At 36.9% G+C, this 14,848-nt stretch overlaps 1 protein-coding gene across 2 annotated transcripts in view; it reads right to left on the bottom strand.

The window, feature by feature from the left end:
- LOC149085819 (DNA-directed RNA polymerase III subunit RPC6-like) overlaps nt 1–14,848 on the bottom strand; it is a 51,335-nt gene that overhangs the window by 32,870 nt on the left and 3,617 nt on the right. For both annotated transcript variants that reach the window (XM_089232254.1, XM_089232253.1), the window contains exons 2-4: nt 14,098–14,215; nt 7,631–7,698; nt 6,968–7,035 (exon numbers count right to left, since the gene is read on the bottom strand). In XM_089232254.1, the coding sequence (XP_089088380.1) occupies nt 6,968–7,035; nt 7,631–7,698; nt 14,098–14,215 (254 nt within the window). The remainder of the gene's footprint in view (nt 1–6,967; nt 7,036–7,630; nt 7,699–14,097; nt 14,216–14,848) is intronic.

Genomic DNA, 14,848 nt, shown 5'->3' with positions numbered 1-14,848 from the left:
CCATCCTTTATTCACTGAAACCTCTCATTCGCATTAGAATACAATTATAATAGTATGTATTAAAAAAAAAATCAGATGACACGAGTTTAGATCCCTAAATTGGATAGGTCAGAATAGGGCAACATTGACTGGTCCAATTTAAGAAACATTGCCATTTTGTGCAAATAGCAGCTCATTACAAATGACCATAAAGATATATTTTAATTGCTTAGTACTAAAAATACAATCAAAGGGTTAAGAAATATACTGTAAATAACAAAACACCACTTTCCTCCGAATAAAGTTTTTAAGCCTTACAAAAAGGTGATGAAAAATAATAACAAATAGCTGTAATAAAGACAATATGTAATCAAACCACGACAAAATGCAACTGGAAATATCAAAAAATGTTGTATGCAAACTTCTTCAGTAGCCTTATTCTCTGGTATAAAGTAAATGTACTAATGAATTCCTATTTTTGAGAACAAGAGGTGGTCCAAATTTGGCTACTTTCTCCTATATATATATATATATATATTTATATACCAGGTGTACAAGTATGAAATGCAGATTTCAGAAAACAGATGGTGCACCAATGCAGTTTGTGCTATAAAGATTTGACACTGCGCCATTTTGTTGTGTCATCAAGTGTCAGATGCACAAGAGTGATAAATTGGAAAAGTGTGTGCATAGTGTTGTATTCAATATGTCGAAAGTTATACTGAACAAAGAGCATTCGCGGACAGCATTAATTTTTTTGTTTTCATTTGAAGAAAACAGCTGCTGAATCATACCGATTACTTCGAGAAGCTTATGGTGAACATGCTCCATCGCAAGATACGTGTGAATGATGGTTTCGGTTTTGCAGAAGTGGCGACTTCGATGTTGCAGACAAGGAACATGGAAAACCGCCAAAAAAAAAAGATGTGGAATTGGAAGCATTGCTGGACGAAGATGATACTACACAAACACAAAAACAACTCGCAGAGCAATTGGGCGTTAGTCAACAAGCTGTTTCCAATCACAATGCCCCATGACAACGTGAAATGCTCCTTGACAATGTTCAATGGTCAATGTGCAATGCTCCATCACATACAGCAAAAGCGGTTCACGGCACGTTGGAAGCACTCAGCTGGAAGTTCTACCCTATGCGGATTACTCACCAGACTTGGCTCCTTCCGATTACCACTTGTTTGCATTGATGGATCACACACTTTCTGAGCAACGCTTTGGTCTGTACGAAGATATGAAAAAATAGCTCGATGAATGGTTCGCAGCAAAAGGGGAAGATTTTTACTGGCGTGGTATTCACAAATTTCAGGAAAGATGGGGGAAATGTATAACAAGCAATGGAGCATACTTTGAATAAAGCATTTTTCATCATTCTTCCGAATTTAACGGCATTTCATATTTGTACACCTGGTATATCATCTCTTCATCAGGAGGAAAACCATGAATGATTAGAAAAGTGTAGGCGTTTCTGAAAGGTAGCTATGCGTAATTGCATACTTTTTCTGTACCACTTCATTTTTTATCTTCATTTCTTTTGTATTTTTATCTAACTATATATATATTACAGTAAAATCTCCCAACAACGGCCATTAACAAGAACGTGAAAATGTGGCTGCTATTTGGAGGAGGCCATTATTGAGGAAGTTTTTTTTTTCTGAAAAATAATAACTAAAATTTGTGATCTATATAACATGCAAAATATTTATTCTGTAATTGATTACGATAATTATATAATTAATTATATTCTAATATATACTATTATGTGATTATATTGATATTATAATAATTCATCCATCTACTGTGCTAATTTGGCATCCTAAAATTTAGGCTTGGAGTGTGAAGGTAGAACACAACAGAAACGACTTGGCGAGGAAAAACTGATATGACCCAAAATGGTGTGCTTTAGCAACCTCAAATAGTTCTTTGTTACGACCCCAAGATCAACTGGAGCTAGACCATACATACTAAACCGCTGACGCATGGGCCAAATGTGGCCATGGGATCATTCCAATGTGGTCCGAGATCTCAAACCTAATTCCGTAAGAATCAACTAAGTAGCACATTCTCAGATCACTTCAATCACCCTCAGTCACAAATCATTTAAGTGACTTGGGCACTGCTCCAGATCACTTACATAACCTGCGACACATTCCCACTTCGATTAAGAGGACTGCAACACATTTTCAGATCATTTAAGTGATCTTTAAATGCAACTACAGAGCACTTGGTGACTGCTTTTCCTTCTCCACTGCCTCCAATATACCCATCTAGCATTTGTACCCCGGAAAAAAAAGCAAACATAATCCCCCCCACCTCTATAAAATTCAGGGAAAGGAAAAAACTCCCTTGAAAATCAGCTTGAAAATTATTTTTCTCATAGTGATATATGTATTTTTTTTTCCGACTCCATATCCAAAGCGGTCGTTGCTCAGAATTCGTTGTTTGGAAGTTACTTGTAATGTTAAGTCTATGGGACACGTTTGGTTCCAATAAAATGTGGGCATTATTCGAAGATTGCCATTAGAGGAGGTTTTACTGTGTGTATATATATATCCTTTTTTCAACCACAGTTTTTTACAATATCTTGAAGAAATTCGAGTGTTTAGAAATTTCCTTGACAATTTCCCCCGATTTTCCAGGTTGTAGGAACTCTGTAAGGGAAAGAATCCCCATGTGCAATCCTCTCCTTCCATGTGTATGTCTCTGCTTCACATAATCTTGAAACCACAGTCAGTGACAAACACTGCAAAAATATACAGACATGCCAACATTGGCTTAAAGCTCGTCAGTAGTGATGATTGTTCAGCTTTGACAGGGGGGGGGGGTACCCCCCCCCCCAGGACAACATAATCATGGTACAAAAAGAAATACACTCAAAAATTTAATTTTTATAAATTTTAATTCAAAGTTCATTACATATAGCACCTCATTGGCACTGGAACCTAAAAGGTTCAGGCCACATAGCCCCCCCCCTCTCCCGAAGCAACTTTCCGAGGTCGCTGAGTCCCTTAATAATTCATGAATATTCAATGCAATGTCAACCTGCCTACACCCTTATGGGCTGTATATACGGACGTCTGGCAACCCTAGACCCCATCCCCATTTTCTTCATATCAGCACCTACGATGAAACATTCTTTCTGACACAAGTTACCCGAGCTCGACCGTGCACTATGCAAATAAAGCAGAGTTTGAGCTTGCCGCATTGAGCCACTCAAAAACGTTTTTAGCCCACAGCATGGGGCGGTTTTGATGAAAAAACAGGTTTTTGCACGTTTGGGCATCAAGTAGAGTGGCAGGTTTAGACGCTGCTTTAAAGATAGCCTTTCGCCCACAGACAAAACAGACAAGCTACGAGTTTGTCTTCTCTTGATTTCTCTCACATGTGTATACGATTTCACCATTACGGTAAAGATAGATGCAATTAAAAAAAATAAATAAAAATAAGTAAAACACTGCAAGAAACTCAATCGAACAATTTTTTTTAAACCAATTTCTGTAATATTTAGAGTGTCTCCCATAGCTCTGTAGTTTATTGCAGTGTAAAAACTACGAACAATCTGTAGCAGTTGGCAACTCTAGATATACAAATCTATTATTATGGAATACTCAGTCGCCAAATCATCATAATCAGGGGTTCTGGGGCATGGCAACGTAGGTCGATAACATACTCACTTAAACTACCAAAAAATGTTCAGAGGTGTCGTGAATTTAATGCCTGATTCTTCCTCGTCAGAATCTTTCCTGACGTCAAGGTACAACTGAAATGATGGCAACATAGCAATAGAAAATGCTTGCTGCTGCAGGGAGTACCCCCACACCGAGGGGTTAGCGTATTAAACTTTTCTTGTATATAGCATTTGACATGCATCTTTGCTCATTTGCATAATACTGTAGACTTATTCTGGAAACAATGAAATGACAGAAAATAATCAAAATACCAATTTGTGGAAAATCCTGGCTACTTTCAGCACAGATGCCACAGTGGTGGTTGGCCGAAATGTATCTTTTGAGATTCCCAACTTCAAGGCGCGAATACCAGCCAATGTCCCCATTAAAAAGTCTCGCCACAGAGAGCAACAGGCCTACAGCAGTACAGATATTAAATCATTACACTAACACTCACAATTTGAAATACAGATGAAAGCATTGAAAAAGCAGACCAACACTAGATAAGCACTCACACAGTTAGGTATGCACTTTATTCTGGGCTCTGCCATGAAGCTGGGCTAGACGAGACCTCTGCAACAGGGTAAACTCTGTGGCAAAAAGTCCAACCTTTCATTCACCTATTTTCAGCAAAGTAACTTAAATTACAGCTTAGTGTTTTATCTAAGTGGTGCCATGGTAAGATGCTTGTCTTTCACCATGAAGGTTACCACCAAGGTACATGGGTCGAATCCGGGGAAGAACATCAGAAAAAAATGCTTTACCTACCGGTGACCACCAATAGATGGCGCCTTCATTTCACACCCAACTCTACTGCAGTATGACAATATATGATCGAAGTTGGTGTGCGGTAAAGTAGTAGTAATAGCTTACTGTATTGCCAACACTTTTCTGAATTTTCGTGACATTCAACTTGAATCCTTATATAAATTGCACTTTTTCCCTGGCAACCAAATTAGAAAAAAATAAAATTGACATTATCTCTGCATGCTTAATTGGAATCTCAAAATTAGAGCTGGGAACTAAATTAAGTTTTAAATAGCTAATCAACTGATTAATCGATTATATTAATTTTATAAGTAACTAGCTATAATACCTGGCGCTGCTCAGGTTTTCTTCAACTACTGGGAGGATTGAAAAAGTGACAAACCATTGTAAAGGCATATACATGTCTGAAACGTATTGCTAGGGAACCACGGTAACCAAAGGAAACATTCTGAAAGTGATTGTTGAGGCGAGAAACAATAGTTGCCTGACAGTTTTTTGCCTATTTCGGGTATCTGCCCAGCTCTAACAAACTTTTAAAGTAGCCTATTGTTCAAGTCAGGTCCTGTTTGGTATACATGCAAAATTTTAATACAATAGATCTAAAATTGTATATTTGTATAGAGACCACACACACACAGAAAATCAGTTTTACATATATAGATTAATATTGCATATTAATTGATGCTATAAAAATATTTTTTATTCATTTCACACACCTATTTGATCGATATAAACAAATATAGAAATACGCAGATTAAGAAATTAAGGCTGCCCGATGGAAGCAATTTCATACACGCTGAACATATTTTATTAAAACCTGGAATTTCTTCACTTGGATCTTGTCAATGTTTTTTTTAAAAATCTATCATTTTACGTTAGCTGATTTTGAAACTACTTTCGATCATACTGTTGCTTGCTTTCCTACATAGAAACTCTTTCCAAATATAACACATGAGTAGAGGATCTGATACTTCTTTGAAATATGCAAAAAGCTACTGTTTATACAGGAGATAAGTTTTGGCGCTATCTTTTGCCATCAAACTCAATTTTATCTTTCTTTTTTCAGAAATCTTCAGTTTTCGTTCAGTCTACTTGTTTTTCACCATGGTGAAGAGTTTGATCCAAAATGTTATACATAGGTACATAATTTAAGACATCTAATTGGTTTCGTTGAAGAAATAGAATTAAATTACAAATTTTTCACACAAACATGATCGAATTGATAAAGTCGATTAACTCAAGTTTTTAACTACGATTAACAATTGATAAATTAACTGGCTCTATTAATCAGACCAGCCAAGTTGAAATACTCATATCTCATCGAATAGTAAATTTTTAAGTTTTTTACAGTGTCTCATGTATAGTGTCACATTTTCTGTATGTTTCGTGAAAATTGGTTGAAAACTTAGCAGGTTATAAGCAAAGAACATGTGATGAAAATTAGAATTTTCATAAGTAACATTTATATCTCTGTGAATATACATGCTATTTTCACGAAAATGTATACAAGTATTGCACAAAGTTAAATATTTATGGAAAGTTGCAAATCATTTGCTGCTTTTCTATGATACAGGGTTTATAAAAAAACTTTTGTAATGTCCTTTTTTTTGTCTGTCCCCTAAGAACACTTGTGACCGAATCTGCAATGGAAAGTGTGAGTTCGAGTATGTATTATATTTGCATGCCCAAAATTACCAAACAGTGTGATGCTGTAGCTTATTTGCTTAAAACCAGGGTTTGATAAATCAAAAAAATATTTAGGCACCAGACAAATTTCTTCGGAACCAAGCATGTCTTTTGCTCAAGAAAAACTAGTCATAGGTAATGTTTTTTCTACTTTTCTAGAGCTTCATATCTCCTTCCCATGTTAAAAACGTACTGTTATGAAATCAGAAAATTGTTTGTCATCTTTGGACACTGTATCAGCAATCACATTTAGAAAATTTTAGGCTGCAATACCGATTTTCTAGTCACTATGGTGACTTGACACCTGGGATTTGTCAAGCCCTGTTTAAAACTGTCAGGTGGTCATACTAAAGTGGCCACTCAACAGATGTGGATTCGGGGGGAGGGGTGGAATAGGGCCATTGGCCCTCCCAATAGCTGCAAATAACATGGGAAAAATTGGTCTGACCTCTAAACCTGCACAATAAAGTGCCTCTCTTGTCATATTATCATCACACACTCAGTGTAACTGTCAATTGAGACAGGGTTATACAACAAGGACTTAGTGCCTCAGAGATTGAAAAAAAGGTTACATACACCAACACAATACATATCGCACACTGGCAAGAATAACATCACACCTCAAAAATTCACAAATTTGAGTTAACTCCACATTCAAAGCAATTTTTTTCTTTACAAGTCAGTAATATTGACATTCCTGTAACTACAAAACTGGGTGCTAAACAGCAAAAAATTTCATTCTAGTAAACAGCCTTTTGTACGGAAAAAAAGTGAAATTTATTTTTGTTATTCTGCAATTTTAGGTTTTTTTGAATTGTGGTATTATTCTTGCCAGTGTGCGATATATAACATACCTTTGTTTTTTGCTCGTTCCACAATTTGATAAACAAGTTTTTCTTCATTATCAGATCCTTTACATTTGCTGCAAAGGAATTTAATAATATAATCTTACAGTTCAAAGTAAAAGACTTTATGTAACATTTAAAGATGAAGAAGATAGTTTGTTAGGAGTCATTATTAAACAGGATGGGCAAAAAATATGTAAAAACTTTAAAAGATTTTAAAAAAAGAAGTAAAAATAATCAGATTGAACTGATGTGATGGGTCAATAGATGTTACATCCATACAGGAGAATTTTTTATGACAGAAAAATGTTTTAATATAAAATATCACTGACTGATAGGTACAGAGCACAGATTCTGGTGAAAACACAATTGTTTTTTCTATTCTTCAAAAACGAGGATGGACTGTCCCTAACATTGTTTCAAATATTTTTGGTCACAACCTTTCCATGCTACTTATAATGACTTGGCACATCTGATGATTCGACTGAAGTCAAAAGGCAAGTTTCAGCACATGATTTTAGGAATGCTGTTTTTTTGTTTTGCACTGATGCCAGAAACAGCAGATGGCATCAAGTTACATTCATTCATTCAAACTGAGCATAATTCTGGTCTGTCACCATGGGCAATTTTCATGGAAAATAGAGCTAAAAGACAGGCTTCTTTACTCCTCACCTGACGGTACTTGGATCTTTCAGCCGGTACAAAAGCTCTTTTCCTTGCTTCAAAATTTCAAGCTTGCCCTAAACAGAATTGAAAATTAATTTTGAGAAACATGCAAACTGTACTTTTTGGTAGCATAAACATAATTTTGCCATATTCACAAATGCAGCAGATGCCGCTTATTAGAATCACAGACTTATTTCCCCATTATAAGTTACTGTTACCAACCTACAAGACTATGTAGGAGGTCAGAAGGTTTTTTTTGACAAACATTTCCATACTCAGTCATGGAGATAGGAAGGGGGCTCGGCAAAGATAGGGCTGACTGATGTAATGTATATGCACATACATGAATTAACATCAGCATCATGTCCCCCTCCCCCAGACTTTCAAGTCTATCTCCGCCTATACACTAAATTTACAATATTGTAATCAATTGGTATTAGCTGTTATGACCTATGTGCATATAGCATTGTTCTTCGAATGAAATTCCTATAGTTAAAGCATGCATAAAGTTAAAAAAAATGTTCCTTTCCTCAGTTCATGGACAGTTTCTTTCATATTGACCACATTCACAGTTCCTTGGCTGGAAGACTTTCACAAGGGATCTATCGAACCATACTTTGTAAAAAGTATGGCAATTCATGATACACATTAAACAGTTTCATTCCAACTTCTCATAAACTTTGTATAAAAAAGGTTTTTAGCTTTACCTTTTAAGTGGCAATGACAAGATATCTTGTCTCCATAAAAGTCTCTTATTTTACTATTGACATATATTTTATATTTATTGAGGCGAAAATGCAGCACTCTACGACTCCATAATTTTTAATATTTAGAAGGTTTTTTATTCAAACTAAGAACATAAATTTCATTAATAAAAAAATTAATTAAATAGTTGTAAATTGTTAAAACGTTAAAAATTATTTGTTGAATAACACGACCAGCGCTATTACAAAAACAAAAATCAAAGTGAGTGAAAAAATACAGGATTAGTTCTCTTATATACTTTGCAACCACGCTGTAAAAATTAGCATATTGACAAAAGAATCTAATACAAAAAATAAAGTCAGTCTGCATGACGTCATAATCCTTTTCTATCGAACAGTCTCACGCATCCCAATCTTTCTTCAGATCGGTACGACACGGAACTCCCCGCCAGTTCCCCGAACGATGTCAACCACCCTGTAATCGCCGTGGAAAATGCAAAAATAAAAAAACAGTTTTAGGTAATGGAAATTCTTTTAAGGCTTGAATTTTCCTATGAGTTGGGGAAAGCCCCTTAGCAGTTACTAGAAATCCAAGGAATTCTATATCCCCTTCTTTCTGAACTGACATTTTTCTATTTTAATAACCAACCCAAATTCATCTAACCTTTTCAGGACATTTTTTATATCCTGTTTGTGGAACTCCTCATCTTTTGACGCTATCAACAAATCCTCCAGATAGGGTATGACGTAATCAAAATTGCGGAAAATCTGATCCATAAACCTTTGAAAGGTTTGAGCTGCGTTTCTCAACCCAAAAGTCATTTTCGTATATTCGAATAATCCAATGGGAGTAATGACAGCTGTCTTAGGAATATCTGATGATTCCAACGGGATTTGATGATAGGCCAGGTCAATCTTTGAAAATACAGTTTTTCCTGCCAAACCATGAGCAAATTCATGGGGCTCGACCACTCACTTTTCGAAACATGAATTATGCCTTGTTCCATCAATAATTTAAACTCTTTCTTGAGGAAGGAAAGTTTTTCTGGAGACAAGCGTCGTGCTTTTGAATGGACAGGTGAGCCTCGAGTCTCAATGCGATGAGTAACAGAATGGCATTTCAGATAATTTCCCAAATTGGGACGTAAGAGGTTAGGATATTCAACAAGAATTTTGTGGTATGGCATTTCAGCGGACACAAGAGTCAAGCCTAATGAAGGTCCAAGGCACTTTTCACCTCTCTTGGATAAATAAGTTAAACCAGCAATCAAACGTTGATTTTTAACGTCTAGCAATAATCCATAACGTTCTAAAAAATCTGCACCTACTATAGGACTAGGTACGTCTGCAATTATGAATTTCCAAGGAAAATATCTAAAGAGTCCAAAATTTAATTCAATTGATCGAATACCGTATGTTTTGATACATGAGCCGTTTGCAGCGTATAATTTTAGCTCCTTTGGTTGCCTACATTTTGCAAAATGTTTAGGTAAGCAACTCACTACAGCGCCACTATCGACCAAAAATTTTATTTTTGTATTTTGGTCAAAAATGAAAAGGCAGCCATGAAGACGGCTTTCATCTGCTGCCGCAGACACAGACGAGCCAACTAGTTTTCCTGAAAACTGCACGGCTTCACGCATTTGTGAGCGCATTCAGCAAATCGGCGATGGTACCAACACATACTACGATCGTGACTCCAAGACCTGTTCGATCTTTTCCTATGACTGTTTTTCCTATCGTAAGATCGAGATCGTCGTTTAGACTGTTGCAATTCCCGACGTAATTCAGAAATTTTGGCTTTCAAATCCTCCAAATTTATATTAGATGACGGGTCTGATATGCCCGATACGGATTGGACTACAACGCAAGAATTAACCTCATAAACCTTATTCGCAAGTTTAGACAAATTTTCCAAAGAAGAATCAGATACCGACAAAATTTGTTGAACAGAAATTGGTAGTCGTTGCATCCACAAAGATTTCAAAACCTTGGCGCTAACTTTATTGTTAGCTAATGATTGCATTTCATGCAAAAGCACAGAAGGTTTCCGGTATCCTAACTGTAAATCCTGAAGTAACATTTTTAGTTTTGCTGTTTCCGACTGCGAATAAGCGTTAAGGATGCGATTTTTCAACGTCAGGTATAAATCCTTCTTAGGTAGTTGAATTATTAAATCCGATACAGTTACAAGCACTTGGACGTTTAAAGCTGAAATTACGCAGCGAAATTTTATTTCACCATCTGTAATACCGGATATAAAGAATTGGGATTCAATTTGACCAAACCATAAATCAAGATTGGATTCCCAGAATGGTGGCGGTCTAAAGGCTACTCTAGCAACATCCGAAATAGTTTTTAATTTGTCATTTGATGACATGTTTTCTTGATTTGGCATCTAGTTAAATTTAAGTTCGACTAATCTTAGGCATAAATTTGGTTAGTAAAATTATTAATTCGAATTTTTTTTCGTGAGAAATGGCAATGCACAGAAATCGCGACAAACAAGTCCTGCTCGAAGAGATCCCGAAATTGAAATTTAACTCACCCTTTTTGACTGGACATCCAGCGTATCAGTAGCTTTTTAGCTTGGGAATAGTCACCAGTGAACCGGGTCAACAGTGAGGCGAAAATGTAGCACTCTACGACTCCATAATTTTTAATATTTAGAAGGTTTTTTATTCAAACTAAGAACATAAATTTCATTAATAAAAAAATTAATTAAATAGTTGTAAATTGTTAAAAAATTAAAAATTATTTGTTGAATAACACGACCAGCGCTAGTACAAAAACAAAAATTAAGTGAGTAAAAAAATACAGGATTAGTTCTCTTATATACTTTGCAACCGCGCTGTAAAAATTAGCATATTGACAAAAGAATCGAATACAAAAAATAAAGTCAGTCTGCATGACCTCATAATCATTTTCTATCGAACAGTCTCACGCATCGCAATCTTTCTTCAGATCGGTATGCCACATTATTTTACCATAGGTCTATATTTTGTAAAAATAATTTCTCAACAGAAAACTTTTCCCTGCACCCCTACATTTGCACCTGTTGAAAATCGGAGAGAAGAAAACCTACTTAATTAAAAAAGATATAGCAGTTTTAAGAAGGGTTTAGTGATTTCTAATTGTCGCTTAAAAGGTTAAAGGAGGAAAAAATCCTGTTTACAAAAGTACGAAAAAAAGTCGAATTCAACATTTTGAAATCAGTTATGTGAGAATAATGAATAATAAATAATGTTTTGAATTTATAGCAGCATATCTGCCAGCATGAAAGAGGGTCAATATGCCCTGAAAAAGTCAAAAGAAGCATGATTTTAGAACTCTTTCTTTGCGTAAAAAATAGTTCTGGTGCCAAGATTTTTTGTGGTTTGTCTAGCCCTGATATAGAAGCAATAAGTAATTTATAGAAGATAATATTTTGGATAAGGATCCACGATATTCTCTCCCCAAAAGAACCATGGGGCTATCAGACTTTTGTCTAAAGTGTCAACATAGCCTACCCTGCAGTGCATGAGCTTCCAAAGAAGATTGATAGCAACTGCACCCATGTTAAAGCAGTTGCTTCAGGACAAATGACTTCAGCTCACAAGATGGCATCAAAATTGAACCTCTTTTCATTGACGAGATTTTAAAAGAAAACATGGTTAGTCCTGATAGCAACGTTGAGTCTATATCACCATCCTTCATTTCCAGGACAAGGAATTTGAAGCCAATTTTAGATGTCTCCCACTTGACACCCAATCCTGATCATGGAATATCTTCCCCCCCCCCATTACTACCACAGAGGGATTCATGGTTTTGTCGCCTTTCTTTCATTCTAGTCTTTAATTTTTTTGACCACTCATTCATAAAGTTTGTCGACCTGGGTTGTAGCTAGCTTCGCCTCCACCTCTGACTCTAAGTCACTGTTTTGGTGACACACATGCTTGTGCTTTATTCTTGGTCACTCACTGACAAGGTACTTTGCTCTCTGTGTCACTCATTTTGACCTGGTCCCTCACTCATTGGGTCATTCTTAAGTTTGCATACTGTTTTGATCACTCACATGTTTGCACATGCTCTAGGTCGCTAACTGACCTGAACCCTCATTATCTAAGTTGCTAAATGACCTGATCTTTCACTCTCTAGGTTGGGAGTCGATCTGGTCTCCTCACTCTTTTGGTCATTTACATGTTTGCATATGCTCTAGATCAGTGTTTCTCAACCGCCGGGCCGTGACATCATTCATAACGGGCCGCGACTGATCTGCCGTTTTCTTTTCCCCCATTCATGTCCCGTTAATCCTGTGTTTGACTGGGCCTTCCACTTATAAAAATGAATGAAACCGGGCCGCAGGCTTCCAAAGGTTGAGAACCACTGCTCTAGATCACTATTTTGGACACTCAACTCTCTAGGTCTCTTGACCCATGATGATGCAATAGGTGGTCCACAAGCAGACTAGAAAACCGAATTTTGATTGATAGAACTTTTTTTTAATCGTATGCTGCGGATATTATGTTCCCAAAGGTGCAAATAAAAAATACATATGGTGAATTGTGAGTTGGTAGTCCACCTATTTCAGATATTTTACTGGTCCTTGGGTTCAGAAAGCTTGAGAAAATGCTACTCCAGTTCACTATTTTGGCCATTCATATTCTTGAATGCGCACATTCTACTTCACCCTTTAGGTCATTCACCGACCTACTACTTCACCAGTACAAGTACAACGCCACAACAGGCAAATTGCCCAACAAGGTGACTGACTTAAGAACATAATGGATCCCCGAGCCATTTTTTTTGGAGGCCCTACCTACTACTGCTGCTACACCACACGTGCACACCCCCCCCCCCCGCGGAACCCCCAACGAATGAATGCGGGAATGTGCATGTACATGTAGTGAAACCTGATGTGAAGTTTTTTTCTTTTCTGTAATGCTTGTTATGTGTAGTGCTGCCATCTGCCCCCAGTTTTTCTAACTATGAGTGAAGTGTTATGATTGAATGATTTATCGTTGTAGGACTGCTGCTCTCTGTGGTGAGACTTTTTAACGGGGAGATTGGCTCGCATTTGCGCCTTGAAGTTGGGAACCACAGAAAACCAACTTCAGCCGACCACAAAAAGTGTTATTTTCTGCAGGTGGGTGGGTTTGAACTAATGTACCCTGAACTCTTCCCATCTGTAACTCCCTGTCTTACCAACCCACCACAACAGCACTGAACCCCAACTCTGGTTATATCGCTATATTGCAATTCACTGCCATTAATGAGATGAGTTGGAAATGAAGGTGCTGTCTATTGGTGGTCGCCTCAAGCTCGTTAGGGGGAACTATCTTATCTATATCCTCCCTCAGGTTGGAACCTGGAACAGTGACAGCAACCTTCATGGTGGTAGATGAGCATCTTACTAACATGCCACTCGGGCATTCACCCGCCTGGTCCCTTGCTCCCTAGGTCACTCTTTTGGCAAGTCACAGACCTGGTCTCTCATTCTCTAAGCACAGGCAGATTTATGGTTTCAACACCTACGGGCAAAATAAAAATTTGCTTCTCTTCTCTCATTTTATTAAGTTTTCTTGACCACCCATTCCTCAAATTTGCCTTCCTGAGCATTAATGCTTTGTGAGCCTCCCCTCCTCTGCCGCCCTATAAATATGTCTCTGGTTACTACAAGCAAGTGCAATTTCAAGTACAATGTGGAGGAAGAAACAATAAATTAGTTTAGATAACCAATTTAAAAGCACCCATTTAAAAAGAGTATACTAATCGCAATGATCACTCTACCTGTGATATCAACCTGTTCAGCACCACAACTCTCTGACTCACGCTGCTGGAGGGGATAGCTGCTTGCAATAAGTTGTCGCTAATACCTACAGGATTTTTCCCACACAATTCGATGATCCTGTAAAAAGAAATTGCAAAAAAAAGGTGACAGAAAATGATTAAATATTGCAAATATACAATATAAAATTGTTACATATACAGTAGAAGCTTGATAATCCCACTGTGTGCTAATCCGGCCCATCCAGTAATCCAGTGTTTATTCTTCAAGCATAGAAGAAAAGATGTCGTTTCGTGTTTGAAATTTATACACAGCACGCCGCTTAATGTGATCACATCGGGACTAGTGGTTCTGATAACAGTAACTGGTTGGTTACTATATCCAAGAGAAATCTAGAAGCAAATACGATGACCATACCTACGGTTTAATTGAATGGGATGTATGGAAACGGAATAACTCATTTTTCTATTTTATACAACTGGTTGCAAGATGCCATTTTCTTTTTCCATTTTGTTCTAAATCAGGATATTTTGTTTTAAGTTGAAATCTTGAATTTATTATTTTTATTTGGCCATGAATAAACCCATGCCATTATGATGGTTTGAATGGATTTTATCTAAGACATTTTACAAATTATGCAAATTTTTATAATGTACGGTACGGTACGTTCTATAGATCTCTTGAAAAAGTCTTTCGGCCGAGCAACTGTGAATCTGGTGCAGTGAAAGAAACTAACCAAGAACTGGAGGAAGG

The sequence above is a fragment of the Pholcus phalangioides genome, unplaced genomic scaffold (genome assembly GCF_987345545.1).
Source record: "Pholcus phalangioides strain wild (caught in Gottingen) unplaced genomic scaffold, Ppha-v1.0 ptg000005l_1, whole genome shotgun sequence".
Lineage (NCBI taxonomy): Eukaryota > Metazoa > Arthropoda > Arachnida > Araneae > Pholcidae > Pholcus > Pholcus phalangioides.
The sequence above is the reverse complement of the archived record's forward strand: the minus strand, read 5'-3'. Positions and strand labels throughout refer to the sequence as shown.